Genomic DNA, 26,373 nt, shown 5'->3' with positions numbered 1-26,373 from the left:
TTTTTTTATTTCTTATGCTCGGAAGCATTTCCTTATTCAGGAAATAACCATCTCCAGCTGCTTATCTCTGAAACTTTGCACTTCCATTCCCCATAACCGTTAAATACTGTAATGTATTTTATTTACATTCATTAGTCCCCCGTTTCTAATTTCAAAAATATTGAATATATTTTCCATTTTTTTGTGTCTGGAAATGGCAGAGATTGACCCTGAAGCTTTTGACTTGAAAATCAGGTATTCTGTGACTGATTTACATCTCTTCCTCCCAAAGTTCACATTGTCATCATTTAGGTTTTGTTTTAGGCATTTTACTTTGAAAGACAAGGTCAACATGGAATGACACTCATGTAGGCAGACACAGAAAAGTCTCCTGATTCATTTGATTAACCACAAAACTCTCCTCTTTTGGTCCACATGACACCCTAAGCCATATGTTAACCATAGAGATTGGATTTGAATGGCATACTAGGCTAAATTATGGTTGTCGATCTTATGATATCGAGTATGTTGTGAACAGAACTATACATGTTAGCAGTGTTCCAGTATCTCAGGGGCTGCCACAAAGAAGAGGAAGTCAAGCTATGAGCTGCGGTGGCGCAGTAGTTAGAGTGTACTACTGCTACTTCTGCTGCCTGCCGGCTGCCTGCAATCTGACAGTTCAGATCTCACCAGGCTCAAGGTTGACTCAGACTTCCATCCTTCCGAGGTGGGTAAAATGAGGAGGACCCAAATTGTTGGGGGCAATAGGCTGACTCTGTAAGCCACTTAGAGAGGGCTGTAAAGCACTATAAAGAGGTATATAAGTCTAAGGGCTATTGCTATTCTCCAAAGCACCTGAGCAATGAAGAAGCAATGTGTGGAAACTAATCAAGGAGAGAAGCAACCTAGAACTAAGGAGAAATTTCCTGACAGTTAGAACAATTAATCAGGAGAACAGCTTGCCTCCAGAAGCTATAAATGCTCCAACACTGGAAGTTTTTAAGAAGATGTTGGATAACCATTTGTCTGAAGTGGTGTAGTGTTTCCTGCCTAAGCAGGGGGTTGGACTAGAAGACCTCCAAGATCCTTTCCAACTCTGTTATTCTATTCTATATTAACCACCGTCTCACAAAAGAGAACCACTTTTTATGCCTGATACATTTTAAAATACCCAAAGATGCACAATTAAATAAAATGGTTATCTTTTAAATACAGCAACAACAATCATCTGCAAGTAAAATAGATCTCCTTTATATGTCAGTCCCCCTCGTCAAAGGCACTGCTTGGCTTGGACAGAAAGCAGGCAGCTGTTGCTGCTGTCAGTTGGTCTTGTGCTGGAGCAGGTCTGGCTAATTCTCTCCCTGGCTCCCTCTGCCTTCTCTCAGCTGATGACTTTGACAAAGCCCTTGCTTGCTGCCTCCTCCACTCCCTCTGGGTCGGAGCTCCAGAGGAGTCGCCTTTGTCTGTCCTCCACTTCTCCCAGGCAATCCAGACGGAGACGGGCTGCTCCATGGCCGACTCTCTTCTCAATCATTCTTGGCCATCCTTCTCCAGGAGGTGGATGAAGAGATGGTCCTTCAAGCGAGGTAACGTGGCAAGGGCCCATGTCTGGGGACGGCTGTCACCTAAGGGACAGTGAGGCAGAACAGGCTGACTTGTCTATGGATTCCACAACCACCGAGAAGCGGTTGTCATGAGGGGAAAGTGGGCCCAATGTAAATATTTGGCTGCGCTCTTCTTCCCAAGTGATTTACACCTTGGGTATATTTGGTTCAGCCATGGCTCTTTGGACTTTTGCCTTTATATGTGTGTGTGTATCTATATGTATAAAGGGGAAGCTCTGCTCTTCGGAGTTAATTTATCCATAGAGGGAGATTGTGGCCTTGCAACAGAGCCTGGCTAATAAACAGAACAAAAGCATATTACTTATAGAACCAAATTTTTAGAGCGCCGGTTAAATTTTCCAAAAAAAAGCAAAAAAAACAAAAAACCCAGCAGTTGTTGGGGTTTTTTGGGAGGGAGATATTCTCCTCCAGGTATATACCCATGATTCCATCTACTTGTTTTTACTTTATTTTTCTCTAGGTCAGGCATGCCTGTGTATCTCCGATATTTGAATCTAAGATTGGCCACATATATGGGTTTCAAACATAGGATATAATTTTTCCCACAGCTGTGGTGCTGCTTTATAATTGCTCCCCCCCACACACACACACACTGGAGCTTCTTCCCCAGGCTGTCCTTTTGTTTAGTACAAGAGCCATAACCTTTTATGGTTCCTACCAGGATGTGTGGTTGGCAATTGCAGAATACGTTTAAAGTCTCTTAGAGCAAACAGTATTCTTTGGGGACAGTCTGCTTTTTGCAATCTTTAGGACTGTTTCTTTCCTGTGACAAACTGTACGTAGATCAATGAGCAAGAGGCGCGCTGAGTCTTATACTGTGGGTGTCAAGGAATAATATTCCTGCCTGAGTTCCCATGACAGACGTTCTCTGTGGAGGAAGGTTACCCTTTGGGGTTTTAGCTGACTGGCCAATTCTGATTGATGTCATTCAAACCCAGATGAAAATTAAAGATTAAGTGTCTCTTTCATTCTCTAGACAGAGATGGAAGGCCTCATAATAGGTCAGTCACATCTCTCATCTTCTTCTTACTTCTATACCTCCCCAGACACGGATATGGGGATAAATTGGGTTTCCCCCCCAATCACAGTTAATAAAACTTTTAAAGTGTTGTCATTGCAAAAATGGCTTTGATATTGGTCAAAAGTGGCTGTCAACTAGAGTTAGTTGTCTGGGTCATTTGATGTTGGAGTAAAGGCTAAGGTATCTATGATTAGTAGAAGAAGTGTTGTAGCATGGTATGAGAACTCATCTGACTTTCAAGATATTGTGAATTTTCTTCTAATTCCGCCCCCCCCCCTTGTAACCTCGTTTAGTTGGGAAAAAAGATTCTCCTAATTTTTTCCTGTGAGATTGATGACTGAAGGAGGCTTTGAATATGGACAGTTTGATCCTAGTTTGCTCTGGCAGACTGAAATGAAACTGCATGGCAGACTTAAGGCTTCTGGGCAGCTTAATGTATTGAATAAATGCAGCCATTTGATTCAGTTCAGTGAATTTGTTAGACAGAAAATTGGTCAGTTTAACAAGCAGGTGAAGCGTGTTGCATTAATGTAGCATTAATGTACAGGTAGCCCTCAACTTACGACTGGTTGCTTAGTTTGCTTATCCTCCCAAAAAAGGTATTTATGATCCATTTCTAAAGTTCCTATGCCCCCCCCAATCCCGCAATCATGTGACATTTGTTGCTTGTATCCTTATGATTTATATTGATATTGATTCCTGATTGCTTATTTGTTCCCTATGACTATCATTAAGTGTTGCACCTTATGGTTCTTGATGAACGTATCTTTTCTTTTATGTACACTGAGACCATACGCACCAAGACAAATTCCTTGTGTGTCCAATCACACTTGGCCAATAAAAAAATTCTACATTTCAGGTGCTTGGCAACTGGCCCACATTTACAACTGTCTGAAGTGTCCTGAGCTCACATACTGTATCTGCAATTTAGGACTTTTTGCTGAGATTTGGTGTTTACTTCCAGTTTTCAGCAAAAAACAACCCATAGTGAACAATGGGGTCTGCTTAATGACTGCGGTGTTCATTAAATAACTGCCACAAAAAAGATCATAAAATTGGGTTGGTCAGGTAGGTGACCTGCTTTACAACCATCATGACTTATGACCATAATAGACAGGCTCCGTTATGGTTGTAAGTCAAGGACTGCTGGTATTTAGAGAAAACAAAAACATATATATTGTCCTACTTGCGTCAATGAGCCTGCGAGCTTGTGCAGGTATCTAAACAAATGTCTATGATTGGTACATGAAGATCCCAGGATAGACTAAACATGTATGAGATAAATGTATATGGAGATTCTCAATCATCCAGGTCATGGTTGTCCCAAAGGTGCTTTTTTCCAAGAGGCAACTGGACTTTCTTGTTTTTCTTTTGAAGACATTTTGCTTCTCATCCAAGAAGCTTCTTCAGCTCTGACCCCACCATCCAGTCAGAGCTGAAGAAGCTTATTGGATGAGAAGCGAAACATCTTCAAAGAAAAACCAGGAAGTACAGTTGCCTCTTGAAAAAAGCACCTTTGGGACATCAGGGATTAAACAAGAGCCTTGGTAGTACAGGGGTTTAAGGCACCCTGTTATTAAGACCAGCTGCCTGCAATTACTGCAGGGTTCGAATCTCGCCAAGGCTCAAGGTTGACTCAGCCTTCCATCCTTTCTAAGGTAGGTGAAATGAGGACCCAGTTGTGGGGGCAATAAGCTGACTTTGTATAAATATACAAAAGGATGAAGGCTATTGCTGAGCACATTGTAAGCCGCTCTGAGTCTTCGGAGAAGGGCGGCATATAAATCAAATTAAAAAAAAAACAAAAAACAGCCATTAACATGTCAGTTGCTTTGGGAAAGAATCTGACTAAGGTGGGTTCTTTAAAAAAATATCTTCTTCACTCCTTTTAAAAAGAAATCCTATTGGACAACTGCCTTGTTTCCTGCATGTACGTAATGGCTCTGTGTAGCACAGAGATACCAGTATTTTCAAAGCACGGTGAAATGCTCCATTCTATCTTCTTGCCTTTGAGTATGCTCTCCTATCATCTCATCACCATAAATAAAGCAGGAGGATGTCTGGCCTCCCCCCCCCCCCACCCCTTCAGTGTTTTGGCAGAGTTTGTCTCTCTCCATGGTACCACCTGGAAATCACTCAACCACTCTGAAGTAGGGCCAGACAGCCAAAGGGGAACATGCTGGGGGAAAGAGCTTGGCATCCCCATTGCTAGAGGCCTGCATATTGCCTAAAATGGTCTCCCTACGGCCCTCAGTGCTCTCCCCTCACAGAGCCACCTCTTCTCTGCACAACATGTTCCAGAGTTTACGGGGACTGATTTATCGTGTATTGAGGCTGGATTGTTTGAGGGAAGGAGATCAGATTTGAGGATAACCGTTGAGAACTCTGGGTGGGCCCGGGACACTCTGGGCAACAACGCCACTGGATCTGTTCCCAGGTTGGAGTGTCACTTCAAACATGACTAGCGATGACAAGAAACTGTTAGCTGGTTTTGTCTTTTGCAAGGAAGGGAGGAAAGCTGGAGCTGCAGCAGCCCTGATCTGAATCTAATTTAAGCTGTTCCCGCCTGACTCCTAGAATGTGTGTGTGGGCGGCCTTCACTCATTTGTCCAGATTTAAGAGCAAGGTTCCCTGTGCAAAGTGTGCAAGGTTCCCTGTGCAAAGGAACAAAGCAAGAAAACTGTGCACTGCGTTTTAGACAACAGCTGTTTGAAGTAAATAGACTGGCAGAGCAGTGAAGCTTTCCAAGACCTAAAGATTCAAAGTGACTCTCTCGAGTTGCTTGGCAGGTTAATTTAAAAAAAGCAGACCGTGCATAGGGGTTGAACTTCTAAAATTGCAAAGATTTAAATATATAAAGTAAAGAATAATATAAATCTGTTAGCATACATTCTAGATTTTCTCCAGGATGAATGCTTGATTTTGAAAATGTGTTTGGAAGTATGGGCCCTGGTTTTTAGTAGGAGTCCATCAACCAGTATCAGATTAGCTGTGCCATGTTCCCAATGGGACACGGTGGCAAAACAATGAGACAGACTTGGAATAAGATTTGCTATGGGAAGGAAGTTAATTCCAAAAGAAAACGTATAGTAGCAACTACATTTCTACTACATGTCTAGATAAGGAATTGGCACTTCAGAAACAGTATGTAGTTTTTATTTATTTATTTATTTATTTATTTATTTATTTATTTATTTATTTATTCAATCTAATTTTTATACCGCACTTCTCCCGAAGGACTCAGGGCGGTGCACAGCCAAGAAATAAAACAAACACATATATAAAATTAAAAGCAATTTAAAAAACATATTAAATAATTTGGCCCCGATATCATTAAAAAATAAAAACAACCCATTAAAATTAATGTTTAGGCCAGCCCAGCTTGTTGGAACAATAACGTCTTGAGGGCACGGCGAAAGGTGCGTAGGTCAGGGATCATCCGTATCTCCGGGGGCAATTCATTCCAGAGGGCGGGTGCCCCCACAGAGAAGGCTCTCCCCTGGGGGTCACCAGTCGACATTGTTTGACCGACGGCACCCTGAAGAGTCCCTCTCTGTGGGAGCGTACTGGCCGGTGGGAGGCTATCGGTAACAGAAGGCGATCTCCTCATACCAATAAAACACCTCACCAATAAAATCAACATTATCTCAATATTAGATCATTAACTAAGAACTAATGCTAATAATAGCAGATTCTACATTTCATTTCAACAATGAAATGTGGAATCAGGAGGATACTATAGGAAGAGTAAAGGCAAATGCTGTGTTTTTCCTACACTGTTGCAGCTATTTCTGTATTCTTCAGCTGGTGGAGAGATAAGTGGCTGCTTCTTCCTTTAACCCACAGCCTTTCTGTCTTGTAACCGGGTCCTTCTGCTCCTTTCACTCAGGGTCAGACTGCAAGCGAAGCGCACGAGATTTCCCCAGCAGTTGCACTGTCCCCATCTCAGGGTGTAACAGCCCAAACACTTTGTCTCCATCCTTGATTGCTGAGGATGAGGTCTTCTTTGGCAGCATGGCAGAGGAGAGGGTGAGTATATTAACTGTGGTCTACTAACTGAGAGGACAATCTAACTGTGTGTTTGGAGGAAGAAAGTAACCTAGGTTTGCGCTGCTCTCTGACCAGACTATAAACTAGGTACTTAGGAAGGTGAGCTAAGGATCCTTCCACTTATATGTATTTGTAGAATCATTTTTATATGCAGCTTGTGGACCCAATTTTATATGCAGCTTGTGGACCCAATTTTATATGCAACTTTATATGTATTTGTGGAACCATTTTTATATGCAACTATGCAACAAGGAGATTAGAGGAACAACCCCTTCAAGATGGTAATTCCAAAAAGCATTTAAACTCTCACTTCAGTCAGAACTAGGTTTCTTCCATGAGCTGTAAAGATGTATTTTTTTTCTCCTTCTTGATTGGTGAGTGATTTCCCATGCAGTGGAACAGTTTGATGGAGCACCTATTCCTACTATATATGTATCTGAAGCTGCAGGGCAGCATTTTCAGCAGTGGAAATTTTGTTTGTGAGCTTCTTGATTTGAAACTGTCTCCAGACACTGGGCGTATCATTCTAAGAAAAGCTCCAGAATTCAGTGGCAGACTGCATAGCTGATGTGCAGGAGGTCATTACTTCATTAAACTACAGGATAGAATCAAGGGATAGAATCAAGATCACGTGAAGTGTTAGTACCACTTTATAATGCTTTGGTGAGAACATACGTGGAATATTGCATCGAGTTTTGGTCACCGCAATATAAAAAAGATGTTGAGACTCTAGAAAGAGTGCAGAGAAGAGCAGCAAAGATGAGTAGGGGACTGGAGATTAAAAAATATAAAGAACAGTTTCAGGAATTGGGTATGTCTAGTTTATTGAAAAGAAGGACTTGGGTTGACATGACATAGCAGTGTTCCAATATCTCAGGGGCTGCCACAAAAAAGAGGGGTTCAACCTATTTGCCTGAAATGATATAGGGCAGTGATGGTTAACCTTCTTACCATCGCATGCCAAAAGCGGGGCGGGGGAGCATGGGGGGGTCACACACTTGTGTGCCCACACCCATAATGCAATGCCCCCCGCATGCCCTGCTCCCCGTGCATGTATGTGTAACCCCCCCCACGCTTTCCCATGCATGTGCACGCAACCCCCCGTGCTCCCCCCACCCCCGCACATGCACACACGACCACCCCGCACCCACCGCCATGTGTGCACAACCCCCCACAGTCCATTTTGGGCCTTGCAGGCCTCCCTGAAGCCTCCTGGGACCAAAAACGGGCCATGGGAGGGCACGCCACCCCCCCGCAACCCGTTTTGGGCCTGGTAGGCCTCTCTGAAGCCTCCTGGGACCAAAAACGGGCCGCAGGGGGCATGCTGCACCCCCCGTGGCCCGTTTTGGAATGGGGGCACACCACTCCCTCCTGTGCTCCCCCACCCCCATGCATGCATCCGAGACCCCCTCCCACCCTGCGCATTTGCACAGGACCCCATGCATGCGCACATGTCTCCCACATGCACCCTGCCCCCGCGCCACAGACCCAAAAATCATCTGGCCGGCGGGAGGCATGCATGCAATTGCAGTGGAGCTGAGCTGGCCGATGGCTCGTGTACCTTCAGAGAGGGCTCCGCATGCCACCTGTGGCATGTGTGCCAGAGGTTTGCCATCACGGATATAGGGTTTCCTGCCTGAGCAGGGGGTTGGACTAGAAGATCTCCAAGGTCCCTTCCAACCGTGTTATTCTGTTGCCAGCATCTTTAGTAAGAAAGGGAGTTGGATGAGACGATGTGAAAAGACCTGTTCTAGATATGCTGACCTGGAGAATCTCTGATGATAACGCCCAGGCAACAAATGGACTGTAGATAAGTCACAACAAAAGTCAGTTTAAAAAGAAGTCTCTAGTTAACGCAGAGACCTTTTTTTAATATGCAGAAGCTTCAAGCATTAATCCCAGATAAAAGGGCTGAGATTTAAAAGACATAGACCAAAAACTTCCCAGAGGTTGTGTATGTGTGCTTTCTTTAAAAAAATTGACACAACCAACCTTGTATCCTTTTGTATCTTAGGTGATTTTATCTCAATCACTCAGTTTTCAATCTGTTCAAATACCTACCTAAATAGGTCTGGAGAACCTCCATTTGGAGACATTTTCACAAGTGAGGAAAGATTATTATGTGAAACCCTCCAAGTTCAAAGAAGAAAAAGCCACATTAGCAGAGGTTTTGTTTTGTTTTGTTTTAAATCTTACCTTTGGCTTTCTGGTTGCATGCAATATATTGGTCTTCATGGTTTGCTAACCATGATTTTTCGATTAAAGCACTGAGGTTATTATTCACCCATGCTGAATAATAACCACAACCTATGAATCAAAACCATAGAGCAGGGGTCAGCAACCTGTGGCTCTGGAGCCGCATGTGGCTCTTTCATCCCTCTGCTGCAGCTCCCTGTCACTCAAAATATGTGTCACAACCACCAATGTGCAACACCAGCCGGAACATGATTTATTGAGCTTTTCAATCCCTGGTAGGCCAAGAAAAGAAAAGTTTCAGAAGAAAACAGAACATTTAATTCAACTACATAGGCTAGTTTTGTGGTGGCTCAGGAAATAGTTAGGCACGGGAAGGGTTTTGTGGCTCCCGGTGTTTTCTTTTTCTTTTTTCTTTTTTAATTTGATTCATATGCCGCCCTTCTCTGGAGACTCAGGGCGGCTTACAATGCGTTAAGCAACAGCCTTCATACTTTTGTATATTTATATAAAGTCAGCTTATTGCCCCCACAAACTGGGTCCTCAATTTACCTACCTTAGAAAGGATGGAAGGCTGAGTCAACCTTGAGCCTGGTGAGATTCGAACTTACAGTAATTGCAGACAGCTGGTGTTAATCACAATGCTATCAGTCTGCTGAGCCACCAGGCCCGTTTTTCTGTGGGAAACAGGTCCAAATGGCTCTTTGAGTGCTTAAGGTTGCAGACCCCTGCCACAGAGTCTGGTTTTACTAAGCTAAATGTGTACAAATCACTTCATGGGTTAGCATGATGACTGAATTCAATCTATGATAACACTAAACTATACCCAAATAGGATTCAGAAAGGCTGAAGTGCAACCTATATTGCGCTAGGTATCACACAATAGAAAAAAAATACCATCAGAAGAAATAATTAACTCTTCTTTTATACAACTGTTGCTTATTATTAAATCTTCTTTGTACAACTCAAGGTAGCGTTTCTGCCCCCTATTTTCTACACAACCACAGCCAGGGAAGTGGGTTGAGCTGAGAGAGAGTGACTCGCCCAAAGTCACCCTATCAGCTCTCATAGCTAAGGTGGGACTAGAACTCACAGCCTCCTGGTGATTGGTCCAAAGTCACCTGCCAACTTTTATGCCTAAGGGAGAACTAGAACTCACATTCTCCCAGTTCCTAGCCCAACACCTTAACTACTAAACTCCTGGTGATTGGCCCAAAGTCACCAACTTTTATGCCTAAGGAAAAACTAGAACTCACATTCTCCCAGTTCCTAGCCCAACACTTTAATTACTAAACTCTCTGGGTGTCTTTCTATGTCTCCATCTATGTCTGACCTCCCTTGACATATTTAATTACTTGTTTGTTTGCTCCCTCCCATTGGCAGGAAGATACTTCTTCTCCAGAACAGGACACACTTCCATGTATTGTTGATAGCAGCACAGAAGATCTACTCTCTATAGACTCTGCTCTCCAGGGATCAGAGTATTATAAGGATCTGGAATTTGCTGGTCCTACAGAGATGAATAGCAACATGCACTTGCGGCTTGATTGGACATCACAGGAAACTCCTGGTTTTTGCTCCTCAGCAAAACATTCCACAGGTTGTGAGGAAATGCTTGCCAATACTCAGAGTTTGGATACACCGGCCAGTTTTGAGATGGGACATCACTACTTGGAGGAGGTCTGTGCTTGTCCATGCACTTCTGGGAACCAGGGGAGCTTTGTCAAAGGTGAGCAGGAACAGACACTGCTTGATGAGGAAGGCTTCCCAGTTTTGACCAGGTCTATGTCTACCTCACGGCGGCACAGCTGGGAAAGTCTTCAATCTCCAACAGATGCCCAGCGTAGGTGAGTCTATCTTAGGAATGGGAAAGTTGAAAAGATTGATATTGGAGTTGCTTGAGTAAAACTAAACATTCCGTCATTTAAATTGCATCTTTCTTTGGACTTCTGTTTGTTTTTCCATATGCAATAATGAGATGATATATCTAATTTAAGCAAAAGAATGTGAACAAACTACTTTTAAAAGGTAACAGCCACAAATGTATTCATTTATATCCCTCTTTCATTTTCATAAACAGTTCAAGATTGCAATTTACCTAATACTCCTCCTATTTTTCCCACGAAAACACCCTGTGAAGGTGACTTGTACTAAAAGAGAATGAGTGGCCCAAAGTCACCCAGCTGGCTTTCATGCCTAAGGTGGGGCTAGAACTCACAGACTCCCAGTTTACAGCTTGGTGTCTTTAACCACTCAACCAAAGTGGGTAGTACTGCAATTCAGGCAATTACCTAGGTATGAGGAATATGCTTTATACATGTTCATAAAATTTTCATACTGATGCCTCAGCTCTGCTCTAATGAACAAGATTTTCTGGAGTTTATTTGTTTAAGGGAAGCTTATTTTTCTTCTGAGCTGCTCTTAAGATGCTATTACTTTTCAGGTAAAATAGAGTTTCAAATAGCCAATTTAGGATCTATGGATTCTAGGAAAATACTTTCAGTAAATATGTATGTATGTATGTATGTATGTATGTATGTATGTATGTACTGTATGAATTCCCTGCCAGCTGTATTTTCAACCTCTTTTCAGACTGCAATAAGGGCTTTCATATTCCAAATATCCTTTTGAGGGCATAGTGATAAAGCAAGTTATTTTCTGAAATTATCTTATTCTGTGGAATCCTTGATGCTCTCTGAGCTTGACTATCTAAAGACTTTTCATTACCCAACTAGGTAACATCATCAATGCTAGTAAGTGTGGAGTTTGCTCCCTGCTTATGTGCTGTGTGGGTGTCTTTGTATGGGTGTCATTTTCTCCTTTGTGGTTCTTTGATCAGGATATTGTTTTCTGCTTGATTTTTTTTGTCTGGTGTTAATCAGACAAATTGAGGCCTTTGAACTCTGGTGCTGGAGAAGACTCCTGCAAGTCCCTTGGACTGCAAGGCGATCAAACCGGTCAGTCCTAGAGGAGATCAACCCTGACTGCTCTTTAGAAGGACAGATCCTGAAGATGAAACTCAAATACTTTAGCCACCTAATGAGAAGGAAGGACTCACTGGAGAGGAGCCTAATGCTGGCAACGATTGAGGGCAAAAGAAGAAGGGGACGACAGAGAATGAGGTGGCTGGATGGAGTCACTGAAGCAGTAGGCATGAGGTTAAATGGACTCCAGAGGATGGTAGAGGACAGGAAAGCCTGGAGGAATGTTGTCCATGGGGTTGCGATGGGTCGGACACGACTTCGCAACTAACAACAACAAATCAGACAAAAATCACCCTGAATATCTGGGTGTTGGCTGCTGGAGAGGCTGTTTTTTGTCTGTTTCCTTCTTAGCTTTTATACTGTCCCTTTTCTAGGAATTCCCTAGCATTTTTGGAATTGGCTTGATCTAGCATGCTAATACTTTCCCAATGGTTGAGTCTGTCCATGTTATGAGATTAAGGGGTTTTCATTGTGTCTTTTGACTGTTAATTGGTGTTCATGGATGTGCTCTGTTAGTCTTCTGCCTATCTACTCTACATAGTGGCTGTTACATTCTTATACTGGATGTTGTACATGACACGTTTTTTTGTGTATGCTATGGTGATATCATGTGGTTGTAATAATCCGTTGGTTGTTTCTGAGATATTGTTGATATATGGTAGTATTATCCTTTTCATAGTCTGGGTTGGACGTGCTGTAGTGGGTTGAGTGCTCAGTACTAGACGCAGTTTATATCTATTGGAATAAATTCCCAGGAAGGTCTTGTGGAATCCATAGTCTACTTGTTCTTAAATCACCACAAGATCTTGTTCATTTTAAAGAGTGGCAAGTTTCTGCAACCTGGTGCTTTCCAAATGTGCTTTCATGATCATGTTCTTGCTGGGATCTGCTGGACTATGTTAAGTGTGATATGTATTATATTACTTGAATGATATGGTCTTACATCACTCATTCTTCATTGCTGAGCAGAGATCTGAATTTAGTTGCCTGTCTGAAGCGAATAACTTGCAAATATTGGTTTTGAATAAAAGAAACATGGGAAACTGGGTTTCAAACTCCCTTAGTCATATACCTCATTGTGTGATAATTGTGTGAGTCACTCCACCCCTTCTGTTAATTTAATCCTAGAATATAAAAAGAATAAAATATAATACATTTTTTTCTTCCTAGCATTTTCCCCTAAGTGCAAGGTTCACTTTTTTTTTCTGAATCAACCAAGTGTTGATGCAACAAAGAGCACTGTATGCAAACAAAGGATCCAAATGTGTTCTATGGTCATAAACCAACTTAATTTCTGCATAAGGGATTTAGAACATCTCCTAAAGTTATCCAACAATTGTTGTACCGAAATAACAGTAAGGCGGACAGGCTTTATATCACTTCAATAACAGCTAAATGAGGCTATGAAGATGCCGTAAGCTGTTAGTGAGGAAATGAACACTGTGGGTTTGCAGAGCTTACTTTAATAAACACACAGAATTCGCAGAAGATTCTCCTTTTAACCCAAGAACTCGTATCTCAAAAGACTTACCTTTTGATTTACCTAGCCTACGAAGTTAATTTGTAAAACGTCTCATTTTATTTGTACCAATTCAGCTTTTGCAAAACCTCATTCTACGGTAAATACCCGAATTCTGGCTAGTATCAGCTAAAGGGCCACCAACAGATATTTGCAACATGCCTTTCAAATGAAGAAGGGAGGGCTGTCTTAAAAATCAGAACTGCCATCACTGCTATAAGGAGGAAAAGCTTGTTAGAATATCTGTTTAATTTGGGGGGTCCAACTAACACTGGGCATTCCTTTTTAAGGACTCAGCTGTAACGATCTTGTGAGTAGATGTCTCCCTATTGTACTGCCAACTCTGAACAAGCAATATTGATTTTATAGCACAGCCAGAAGAGTGGCTATTTTAAACTCTCTCCTCCTTATAAGGTGCCTGAAGAATTATCTGCTCTTGGGATCTTGGCAAAGCTTTCTGTCATAGGCACTGGATTTCTAACTGACTTTATGCCAGTTATAAAAGATGGGGGGGGTGGGAGTGGGGCAGGGGGAAGGGAGGCTAATCAAGTTTGGGAGTTGTACCTCCCCACTAAATCTCACAACGGATCATCAGAGATTCAGAGATCGCTTCTGTGATCAACAGCAGCTTGTGTTCTGTGGCTCCCTTTCTCTTGAGCGCCTCCATCAACTCTTAAAAGATGTTCTTTAAGAAAAAAAAAGAAAAGAAATGAACAACATGATGATCTTATATTAGTTGTTAGAAGAACATGCCAAAAACATCAATTCTCAATTGGTGTCCCAACAGCCCCTGAGTTATTTTTGTGAATATGCTATAAAAACGGTGTAAATAAATTTGACAGGGAACCTGGCATCTTTACTCAGCTTCAGCAAACCAAAAGAAGAAGTTTACAGTTATATATTAATTCTGCATGCAATAATTTAAAGAGTTTTATTTGCAAGCAAGAAGGGTCAGCTAAGGATGAATATCCCAAAGGTGCTTTTCAAAAGGCAACTGGACTTTCTTGGTTTTCTTCTTCAAAATATTTCGCTTCTCACTCATGAAGCTTCTTCAATTCTTCAGTTGCCTTTTGAAATGCACCTTTGGGACAACCATGACCGGGATGATTGAGAATGAATACTTTAATAGGCATGTTAAGCCATATTGGGTGAGGCAAAGGCGTTAAATGTCAAGATCGTAAACAAAAATATAATAAACTAAAAATTAGTTTTCTAATTCACAGCATGCTTGCTTAACTTAACTTACCCACCAGAATTCTCAGGCAGTATCCATGAGGATTACAAGTTTTCTTCACTTTCCTTTTTGTAGCTAATGAATTTTCAAGGTGGTTCAGGATATTATTATAAGAATAATACTACTATAATAATTGAAGAAATACAGCAGGAAAAATCAAAGAAATTGCACTTAATCAAAACATAGCAACATAGAATCTATTTTCCCCACTTGTTTTAAAAAGAGTTCCTGGAATGCTGCATTTTAAGGCATCAGTACAAAAAATGAGAAAACCCCTTAAAAGTGTCAATAGAACAGAACAGAACAGAACAGAACAGAACAGAACAGAACAGAACAGAACAGAACAGAACAGAAGAATAGAATAGAATAGAATAGAATAGAATAGAATAGAATAGAATAGAATAGAATAGAATAGAATAGAATAGAATAGAATAGAATTCTTTATTGGCCAAGTGTGACTGGACACACGAGGAATTCAGTGCATAAACTCTCAGTGTACATAAAAAGCTATAAGTGATAAATCATGATCTTAGTCATCATAAAAATTCATTCATCATAAATCATAAGATACAACATTTAGTGATAGTCATAGGATACTAAATAAGCAATCAACATAAATCATACTAGGGTACTAAATGAAAGTGTCTTAGGTCTGGTAGTGAATTAAGACTGTTGTGTCCTTGAAATGTTTCTTCTGCTGTGATCCAATTTTATTCCCCATCAGGTTCAGTCTGGATGCATCAGAGCTAGGGAGTGACACAGAAAGGGAGGAAGAAAAGGAGAAGAGTCTCCCTGATTTGTCCCCACCTCTGTCTTGGTCAGGACTAGAAACTTGGAATGCTAGCAGTGTGATCAAAGTGGAAGACGAGCCTTTGTGCCAAAATCTGGGCCTTGTGGAAAAGCCTGGGAATGTGGTGAGTCTTGGCTGTTTCGTTGGCTGCCCTGCATTACGGAGTGGATGTGGCACCCATCTAACTTGGCAATGAGAACATGGCCAGATTAGCTGTTTGGTTCAGTCAGCTGCTTCAAGTGCCTCCCGGTCCTCTAATAAAACCCCAAAAGCTAGTTAACACTATGGCTTAAGGCAGTGTTTCTCAACCTTGGTAGCTTGAAGATGGGTGGACTTCAACTCCCAGAATCCCCCAGCCAGCGCTGCTGGCTGGGGGATTCTGGGAGTTGAAGTCCACCCATCTTCAAGCTTCCAAGGTTGAGAAACACTGGCTTAAGGCTTTACCAAAGTATATTTATGTGTGTGAGGTAACTCAGACCTGGTAACATAACCATTAAAAGAAGATACTAAAACGTAATGCAAAAAAATCCCAGGTGTCACCTTCTGTATCTCCAGATAAGGATTACTTAGCAAGTAACAATAGCAATAGCCCTTAGACTTACATACAGCTTCACAGGGCTTTACAGCCCTCTCTAAGCGGTTTACAGAGTCAGCCTATTGCTCCCAACAATCTGGGTCCTCATTTTATCTACCTCGGAAGGATGGAAGGCTGAGTCAACCTTGAGCCTGGTGAGATTCAATCTGTCAAATTGCAGGCAGCTGGCAGGCAGCAGAAGTAGCCTGCAGTACTGCATTCTAACCACTGAGCCACCGTGGCTCAGGTCCTTTGCCTGTCTAATATGTAAAAGTGCTGTCAGTGGAAAAGACAATCCAGGCTAAGTAGACTGATGACCTGATCTGCAAAACAGAGAGCAATTTATTTTTGAATTGGGACCCTCATTTTCTCCCAGCATTGAAAAGTTCCAGGATGGTACAAAATAAAACAGAACAACTAAAAAAAACCCCCAACAACACAATATTAAAAACAATCCAATCAGACCTCAGTATTTTTAACATGAAAGTAACCAATTACCCTGAAATAGAACCGAATGTATACTGTATAATTTAAAACTATGGTTAATCTGGACGTGTCTACTAAATACAAGTAGGGTGGAACAATCAAATTCCTCTATTAAGTAAAAAGGTATTTAAACTTCTTTTAAAGGCCACCAAATTTTCACAGCTACGAAAAGAGATGATTTCAGAGTTGTGGGATCAGGTCCCTCAAGGTGTAGAACTTGGAAATGAAAACCAAAGGCAGGATGTCCTGGCCTAGTGCCTGGAGGCTATAGGGGTCTGGATGGGAAAAACAGGCTTCAATTGAAGCTAGCAAGACTGAATGGGCATTGGATGTTGGGGATCTTCTAAATCTGGGTTGTTGTTTTTTTTTTTTACCATAGTTAGTACTGGATGGGGCCCCAAACAGATCCGGTATGTAATCTGGAGGTCCTTCTGGATTTACAACTCAAGGAACAGGTAGCAGTCAGGACCAGGAGGATTTTTGCACAATTTTGCATTGTGCATCGCAGCTGTGCCTGTTCCTGGATCGTGTGGTTCTGCTCACAGTGATCATGCCAGCTCTTCCTTCAGAGTCCCTAATAAATATACACCAAGCGAATATTTGCATCCCTGGGTGTAGAATCAATAAATGGGTCCAAGGTCAGCTGTTCTTCAAAGGCGGCAGGTGGAGGTAACTGGGGAAATCTAGAAGCCCAGAAGACAATTTGGGAGAAAGGATTGGGGGATTTAAAGTGTAAAATGGGTGTGTTAAACTTTGCAGAGGTTTAACACATCTATTTTTCACCTTTTTAGGCAACAAACTGGAAACTGGGCTGCCAAAAAATGATGGGCGCTGCTAAATCTGAGGCGTGTTCTAATAGCTGCCAAATGGGGGCTACCTACTCTTGTGCTCAAAGGACAAAGTGAACAGAGTGTCCCAGGGTTCAACGAACACATTAGCATTACATCATCTTAAGCAAAGAAGGGGCCGGGGGCTGACTGTGGTGGAGACCATGAGCTACTCATGTTCACATTCCAAGTTAAGCTAGAGTGAAAGAAGAAAGCCAGCCAGTTTCCACAATATGAGCCTGATCATATCTTGACCCACCATTTTCAAGGAGAACATCACAAATCATGTTGAAATCCTGAAACTCATTGATAAAGAAACAGCAGGATTGTGGGATTGGATTAAGAAAATTACAATGAGGAGAGACTGCCAAAGACCAAGAAAAAGAAGAAAACAAACTGGGTGTTAGAACAGAGGGTGAAAATTACTAAGTGGACTGAAGCCAGAGCAAAGAAAGACAAAGTTCTCAGGAAGGAATTTGACCAAAAATATTAAGAGAGCTGTTAGAAGAGGCAAAAAAGCAGTACAGGTAGTCCTCAATTTATGACCACAATTGAACCCAAAATTTATGTTGTTAAGTGAGAAATTTGTTAAGTGAGTTTTGCCCCATTTTACGACTTTTCTTGCCACAATTTATTTATTTATTTATTTAATTTCTATATTGCCCTTCTCCCGAAGGACTCAGGGCGGTGAACAGATTAAGATTTAATATACATTTATTTTTTTTATTTTTTTTTATAAACAGTAAATAATAAATTGAGTCAACTTGGTGTATCTGCTAAGATCTTGGCATAGAATTTAGATGTTTATGCTAGCCCTGCTTGTTGAAACAGAAAGGTCTTCAGGGCACGTCGGAAAGTGCGAAGATCTGGAATTATTCGTATTCCAGGGGGTATTTTGTTCCAAAGAGTAGGTGCCCCCACAGAGAAGGCTCTCTCCCTTGGAACTACTAGACGACATTGTTTTAATGATGGTACTATGAGTAGGCCTACTCTGTGAGAGCGTATTGGTTGGTATGATAAGTGAATCCCTGCAGTTGTTAAATTACTAACACGGTTGTTAAGTGAATCTGGTTTCCCCATTGACTTTGCTTGTCGGAAGATTGCAAAAGGGGATCACATGGCCCTGGGCAATGCAACTGTCATAACTGTGAGTCAATTGCCAAGTGTCTGAATTTTGATCACGTGACCATGGGGATGCTACAATGGTCGTAAGTGTGAAAAACGGTCATAACTCACTTTTTTCACTGCCGTTGTAAATTGAACGGTCACTAAATGACCTGTTGTATGTCGAGGACTACTTGTATTACAACATCTATAGAGACATGACTTCCAAAAGATCTCTGAACTCAGAAGATTTCAACCTCAAATTTGTATGCTAAAGGACACCAATGGACAGATAGTTACTATAGTTTATTATATAAATATAATAAACTAAACTAAACTAAACTAACTAAACTACTGATTCCAAGAAGGTAAAACAAAGATAGAAGGAAATCCTGAAATCCTGTACAGTGGAAATATCAATGTTTAAGATACCTTAGAAAATATTCCCTACTTACAAGAACCTCTAGCATTTTAAGATGAAGTTAGAGCAGCACTCTGGCCATTACCAAGTTAGTAGGCTACAGGAATTGTGGAGTAGCTGCAGAAATATAGCAAGAAACAGAAGATGATTTCATAAGGATTCTAACTAAATTATGGCAACTAATTTGGAGATTGGCAGTGGAAGAAGTCACTCTACATATCAATATCAAAGAAAGGTAGTTAATAGGGTGTGAAACTCTCATATCATTTCACGTGCTAGCAAAATAAAGTTCAGGATAATCCATTGCAGATTAGAACCCTACATGGAAATGGAGATGCTACATCTCCAAGCTGGCTTTATAAAAGTTTGATATTATTGTTAATGCACCTAGATCAGTGGTGGGTTTCAATTTTTTATACTACCGGTTCTGTGGGTGTGGCTTGGTGGGTATGCCATGGCTTGGTGGGCATGGCAGGGGAAGGATACTGCAAAATCTCCATTCCCACCCCACTCCAGGGTTACTGCAAAATCCCCATTTCCTCCCAATCAGCTGGGACTTGGAAGGCAGAGGATAGGTGGGGGTGGGGCCAGTCAGAATTTTTACTACCGGTTCTCCAAACTACTCAAAATTTCTGCTACCGGTTCTCCAGAACTGGTCAGAACCTGCTGAAACCCACCTTCTCTCAATTATCTGACCTAGATAATTGAGAGAAATCAAAGAATACCAAAAATTCACTCCAGTAGGGTTCTAACACCAATTGCAAGAGAAAATGAGCAAGAAAATAATATTTCTCTAGGTTCTCTCTGTGGGCTTCCCATTTAGACAGTTCCATGGTGAGAACAGGGTATGAGTGGTGCCTAGAGGTGGAGCTCTTGCTTCACAATCAGGAGGCTGTGAGTTCGATCCTAGGTAGAGGCAGATATTTCACTCTGGGTACAATGAGACTATATCTGCTGAACAAAACTCTGCATTGGCAACAGGAAGGGCATCCGGCCAGTAAACACTCAGCCCCTTTTAGTTGCTCAGACTCCACCCCGTAAGGGATTAGGAGGTTGTTAAAAGAAGATGAAGATGGTGAGAACAGGGTGATGGGCTAAATAGGTTTAGCCATATTGTTACTATGTTCTTAATGAAAATATGTTCGGGGTTAAAGAGAGCAGTGCTAATGGGTTGCTCTCTCTCTTTTAGGATAGTGACAAAAGTGGGAAGCAGCTGACGTCTACCTCTATCTCATGTTCCTGTGGCAATGTCCCCTCTCAACATGTATCCCAAAGCCTGGAAGTCCCACTTCCAATCTCAGTGGGTTAGTAGCCCTCTTCGATTACTAATTAATAGGTTTTCTGGAAAAGAGAGATGCTATCAAATGCAATCATATGATGGGAATATTGCTCTTGATGTAACACCTTCCAATAGAGGGACATCTCTTAACCTAGAGCTGTCAATCTTAGGAACAGGATTCATGGACTTCTAGAAATGGTTAAGCTATAGAAATAATTGGAGGGAAGAAGCAAATTTAAAATTGAACACTTTCCATGCATTGTAAATTCAAGATGTAAATTCTTCAGCTATAAAGTTAGACATGTTTAAATTATTTTATTCTCTAAAGAAGGAACAATCAATATATTCCTGAGATATTAAGTACAGTTTTATATCTGGTAACTGGTAACTGGTAAGAGTTCCTATCTCACTGTTATCACTGCACAAAAATATTAGAAAAATATATTTTAAAGGGCAAACTTAGAATATAAATGTTCTTACAAATAGATAAGGTAGCAGTCACTTGTATTTCATATTCAAAAATATTTTATGCTACATTTGAGGGGGCTGCAACCAAGAGGAAATATTTTTGTCTGCTTTTGTCTTTGACAATGGGGCAAATGTGCCACTTCGTTTGCTTCCAGCTTCTTTTGGAGAGTAGTTAAGTTCATATGCAGCTATAGTGGGGTTTGGCTTTAGCTTAGTGCAGGGGTGTCAAACTCAAAGTGTGGGGGTCAGATCCAGCCCCTGGGGTACTTAGATCTGGTCCACAGGGCCGCCCTGCAAATAGTGAAGGACCGGCCTGCAGTGCCTCTGCCAGTGAAAATGGGCTCCTGAGCTCCGTTTTTGGCTGCAACGGCCTTCTGCAACACTCTGCCAGTAGAAACAGAGCTAGGGAAGGCAGCGTGCAGCCCTCCAGAACTCTGTTTTCGCTGGCAGAAGCTGTCACAGCCAAAAACGAAGCTCAGGAACCTGTTTTCACTGGCAGGGCGCTCGGGCCACCACAGGCACCGCCGACACGAGTGACATCGACCTGGCCACGCCCCCCACCCCCCACCCCCCGAGATCAAACACAACCCTGATGCGGCCCTCAATTAAATCAAGTTTGACACCCCTGGGTTAGTGTGATATTTGAACCTACACATAATAGTTTAATGTTACGTATGAACCAGAGCTCTGTGGTTTATTCAAAAAATAATATTTAAAAATTCCTGGCCGAAACTATGTGGGAAGCTAGAGAACTGTAGAATGATTCTAAGGTTCTTTCATATCCCAATCTTTTCAAAATTGCATTTTAGGGATTGTGCCACCTGTGTTGGATATGATTCAAAAGGACCATGTAGCCCCAGAACAAGTGTAAGTGCCTGAATGGAAAAAACATCCTTCTTCCCCTTGAAAACCTACCTCTTCTATCTGTATTCTAAAGAAACCCTGTTCATTGTTCTGGCATTTTATCCTATCTGGGGATATTGTGTTTAACTGATAATTTAAGAAACATTTTCTACTTGAGTTGAATCCTGGGTATTTTTACATGCTTTCTGGACTGACACCCTTTGAGGGAAAAGCATTTTTGGTAGAATTTTTTTTTAAAACGATGAAAAATATTCTTAGTTGTTTGTTCAAATTTTGGAGCTCTAGGAGAAAGATAGCATTTGGGAAATAGGAACATTTTAGTAGCATGGATTCCTGCTTGAAGTAGCTCTTTAGCAGAGAGGTAGGGAATTGCTCCTAAAAGTATATCTGATTTAATTACATTTTCTAACAGGTTAATGGTTCAGGAGGTGCTGAAGGAGCTAGCACAGTATCATAGGTAAGTGTTGAAAATTGTCATCCCAAAGTAGCATCTATTATCCTTTTACATAATTATTGCCTGGTAGGTCCAGAGTAGCTACTGCAGGTGATAGAATATTCCTGGGAAAAATATAGAAAGATATTCAAATTATATTAATAGAGAGAGGTCAGCAAAAATAGATTATTCTGGATTTTTTTTTAACACCACCATATTTGGCTAGATATCTTTCTTATTTCCAAGCAGTAAACTGGAAGATTGGTATTTAAAAGTTTTAGACTCAAGGCAGTTATAGTACAGCATTTTACCAATCCTTCCTTTTAAAAATGCTGTTTGTATTAATTAATTATATTTAGGAACTCCCATCTCCCTCACAGGGGGACTGGGCGGTATACAAATAAAACATCAGAAGCATAAAAACAGTATATAAAATTTTAAAGAGGCAAGGAGTAATAAAAAATAATTAAAAGGTGGGGGGAGGGATTTCGGGGAGTTAAACCACCCTATGGTTGCATGCTCCTCTCTGTGCCCCAAACAATCCCACAGAGCTATGTTTTCACACCTTCCTGGAAGGCTAGGAGAGTGGGGGCTGCCTCATCTCTGGGGGAGAGTGCTCCACAAGGCGGGGCAATAGCAGAGAAAACTCTCTTTCTGGATCCTGCCAGTCAGAATTAATGTCATTGTATCATGACATTAAGTGACATAAGGATAGAAAAATGATGGTGGTTCCTATGTTATTGAATATCCTCACTGTAATTTAGATCAGCTGTTTGCTGCATCAGTATATTAACTTTTTAGGTTGCCTTTATTGTAATGCCTTTTTTTTTTTTTACTGTGTTTCCTTGCCAGTGCTAAACAGGTGTTGTACTCACCTGAAGGTAAAAATGAAACTCAGAAAAACTTGACCTGGTTTGAATTCCTGTCTAATGAGTAAGTTACCTCTGCATCTATGTGCATAATATTACATTTTTGTCCCCAATTCTGCTGTGATACAACAGGAATAATGGGTAGTGTTGAATATACAGGTAGTCCTTGACTTACAAGCATAATTGAGCCTGGAATTGTGATCATAAGCCAGTGATGGCTAACCTTTTTGCCATTGTGTGCCAAATGCATGGGGAGCTTGGGGGGGGTCACACACACGCATGCCCACACCCATAATTCTATGTGCCCGCCCCCTGCGCACGTGCACATGACCCCCCCCATGCTCTCTTCGCTTTTGGCACACAATGGCATGGTGGGCCCAGTAGAACCGTTTTTTGCTCTCCCCAGTTGGGAAACGGTTCATTTCTGGCCTCTGGAGGGCCTCTGGGGGGGTGGGAAAGGCCGTTTTCACCCTCCCCAGGCTCCTAGAAAGGCTCTGGAGCCTGGAGAGAATGAAAAATGGGCCTCCCCCCCCCCCCAGAGGCCCTCCGGAGGCCAGAAACAGTGTGTTTCCTGATTTCCGGTAGGCCCAGAAGTCCCCAAAATCAGCTGACCGGCATGCATATGCGTGCCAGACTTGAGTTCATGTGCCCACCGATATGGCTCCATGTACCATCTGTGGCACGTGTGCCATAGGTTCGCCATCACGATCATAAGCCATTGTAGTCATAAGTCAAGGCATATCACGTGACCAGACCCATTTTTTTTGATAATTTTTGTGGCAATTATTATGCCAATAATGCAGTCGTTAAGTGAATCCATTTTCCTGAATGGGTGTTGTTTTCTGGAAACCAGACAAAAATGTCAAACCAACAAAAAATGTCATAAATGACCACAGGACATTGCAAATAGTCATAAAGGTGAGCTGGTTGCCAAATGCCCCAAATGCAATTACACGATGATGGGGGAAGGGTTGCGGCCATCATAACTTCAAAAACAGGTTGTAAGTAGCTCTGGGGAGGTCTGTTGCAACTTCAAACGGTAATTAAGCAACCCGTTATAAATCAAGGATTACTTGTACAATGATAATGCTCATGGAAATATGGGATCAGTTCTGTATCTTTGCATTTCTTCGATGTAGAATTGAGAAGATTGTATAGTGCTGAAATAGAAATCAGGAGAGTATGAGTTCTAATCCCTTAACCATGAAAGCCAGCTGGCTAACTTTGGGCCAGTCACTCTCTCAACCCTATCCACCTCACAGGGTTGTTGTGAGGCAGGAGGAAGTATGCTTGCCACCTTGACTTATTTATAAACACAATAAAAGTGGGATACGTCAGGCTCAGGATAGAGTTCTGCAGCTCTGCTGGTTGCCTACTTTATACAGGTAGTCCTCAACTTAGAATGGTTCATTTAGTGAACCGTTACAACGGCACTGAAAAATGTGACATGACCCTTTTTCACAGTTACGACATTTGCAGCATTCCCATGATCATGTGATCAAAATGCAGATGCTTGGCAACTGGTTCATATTTATGACCGCTGCTGGGTCCCAAGGTCAGTGATCACCTTTTGTGACTTTCTGACAAGCAAAGTCATTGGGGAAGCCAGATTCACTTAACAACTGGGTTACTAACTTATCAACTGCAGTGATTCACTTAACAACTGTGGCAAGAAAAGTTGTAAAGTGGGGCAAAACTCATTTAATGAATGTTTTATTTAACAACAGAAATTTTGGGCTCAACTGTGACCATAAATTGAGGACTACCTGTAGTTTTGGCATCAAATAAAACTGATTTTCTAAGGCCTTTTTTAGATGTTTTAGTTTTTAGACTGGGTTTATTTAGCACTTCTTATTTATTAAATTGGTTTTCTCTGCCTGTCATTTCTATTGGTTAAAATATAGCATATTTATATTCTGTTAACTATTTTGGAAGCTTTTTGAATAGAAAACATAGAAATTAAGTCATCTAAAATAGATTCCCTTTAGTTAAATTTATTGATTTCCTTCTTTTCATCCTTCCCTACTTACCTACAACAGGTGTGAAGAGAGTCCAAGGAATGATAAAACTGAAAAGGGCACTAAGGTGAAGCGCCGGCTGAGCAATCTGCGCAACCGTGTCACTGGCTCATGGCAGAAGGAGAAGGTGAGAGGGCTGTCTATAAACCACTTGACACAATGAAACATATGGTTTTATAGCAGAAGTTTATAATGAAGGTGTCATGAGAAAGAAGAATTACTGTATTTGTTCGGAGTATAACACGCACCTTTTTTTCCCCTAAAAGGGGGTGAAAATTTAGGTGCATCTTATACACCTAATGTAGCCCTGCCCACCCACTGGCCCCCACTTTATGGCCTCTGCCTCCCAGCGGTTACCTCCTTGCTGCAAGCAGCAAGAAGAAACAGCTCCTTTCAGCTTCAGCACATCCTAATTAGCACATGTTGATTGGATAGGCCTACCCAACTCTCAACTGTTTTGCTCTCAGCTGTTTTGCCCAGGCCTCTGCTGCTTGCTGCAAGGAGGTAAATTGCTGGAGCAGATTTTTTTTTTCCTTGTGCTAATCAAGCTATGCTGAAAATGAAAATGAAAGTAAAGCAGAATGTTTGCTGTAACGAGGCAAAATTGCTGAAATAAGGTAAGTAAGAATTATGCCTCAAAGGTAGAGCACATATTTTCTTTAGAGAATGTCTCAGATTCAATCCTCTAAATTGCATTAGAATAATCAAGTAAAAGCATAGAAAAATCTCTCTCCTGTGGCCATAGAGAGATTAAAGGGAAAAATACAAACATTCTAAAAGAAGCAAAATAATGTTCCAAGAACTGAATTGGAAAGGAATATATTGTGGACTTTTGACGGTATTTATTTGTACAAAATCTTGACAGTATGGCATTTTCTGTTCTCTTAGGGTAAGAATAAAGATCGGGAGAAGGAGGCTGTGGAGGCAAAGGAACGAACACAGGCACTGCATGGGCATGAACTAGCGCTAGGCACCTTCTCTAATGGCACCTGTTGCTCTCTCTGTGGCAAAATCCTGCTGAACAAAACAGGGCTACAATGCCTGAGTGAGTAGCTCCCTCCTGGGTCACAGTGTGAGAGTCTGTCTATCTCCTGGCTAGCTTGGTTTTACATTCTCTACTAAGAGAGTTTCTGAGTTCTGCTTTCTTCCTCCTCCACTGCACTATCTCACATGTCATTGCATCTCTGTACAGGTAGTCCTCGACTTACGACCACAATTTCTATTGTTAAGTGAGGCATTTGTTAAGTGAGTTTTGCCACAATTATTAAATGAATCACTGCAGTTGATATGTTAGTAACCTGGTTGTTAAGTGAATCTGCTTCCCTGTTGACTTTGCTTGTCAGAAGGTTGCAAAAAGGGATCGTAAGGGGGCACAGCAACAATCATAAGTATGAACCAGTTGCCAATCATCTAAATTTTGATCACATGATCATGCGGATGCTTCAAAGGTTGTAACTGTGAAAAACGGTCATAAGTCATTTTTTCAGTGCCATTGTAACTTTGGACAGTCACTAAATGAACTGTTGTAAGTCAAGGACTACCTGTACTTAAGATGGCCACTTCCTATTCTGACATTGGTGTCTACTGACAACATTTTTAATATTTAGTACAATTTTTGGTTATGTGCATGCATAT

At 41.5% G+C, this 26,373-nt stretch overlaps 1 protein-coding gene across 1 annotated transcript; it reads left to right on the top strand.

The window, feature by feature from the left end:
• Window positions 1-1,541: 1,541 nt before the first annotated feature.
• LOC139311850 (rho guanine nucleotide exchange factor 18-like) lies at window positions 1,542-25,791 on the top strand. The gene is made up of 10 exons (XM_070936375.1): window positions 1,542-1,565; window positions 6,515-6,654; window positions 10,252-10,715; window positions 15,330-15,519; window positions 19,997-20,111; window positions 21,364-21,421; window positions 21,831-21,875; window positions 22,704-22,784; window positions 24,760-24,865; window positions 25,627-25,791. The coding sequence occupies exons 2-10, from the start codon at window positions 6,640-6,642 to the stop codon at window positions 25,789-25,791; spliced, it is 1,239 nt and encodes a 412-aa protein (XP_070792476.1). The 5' UTR covers window positions 1,542-1,565; window positions 6,515-6,639.
• The last annotated feature ends 582 nt before the right edge of the window (window positions 25,792-26,373 follow it).

This window comes from Pituophis catenifer, unplaced genomic scaffold, assembly GCF_029215685.1.
Source record: "Pituophis catenifer annectens isolate HBS135680 unplaced genomic scaffold, rPitCat1.0.hap2 SCAF_1, whole genome shotgun sequence".
Taxonomy (NCBI): domain Eukaryota; kingdom Metazoa; phylum Chordata; class Lepidosauria; order Squamata; family Colubridae; genus Pituophis; species Pituophis catenifer.
The sequence above is the reverse complement of the archived record's forward strand: the minus strand, read 5'-3'. Positions and strand labels throughout refer to the sequence as shown.

Excerpts from the sequence above, each read along its gene's own strand:
- LOC139311850 (XM_070936375.1), top strand. Across the intron at positions 21,876-22,703 it reads GAGCTAGCACAGTATCATAG|TGCTAAACAGGTGTTGTACT; the intron begins GTAAGTGTTGAA and ends TTTCCTTGCCAG. Across the intron at positions 24,866-25,626 it reads GCTCATGGCAGAAGGAGAAG|GGTAAGAATAAAGATCGGGA; the intron begins GTGAGAGGGCTG and ends CTGTTCTCTTAG.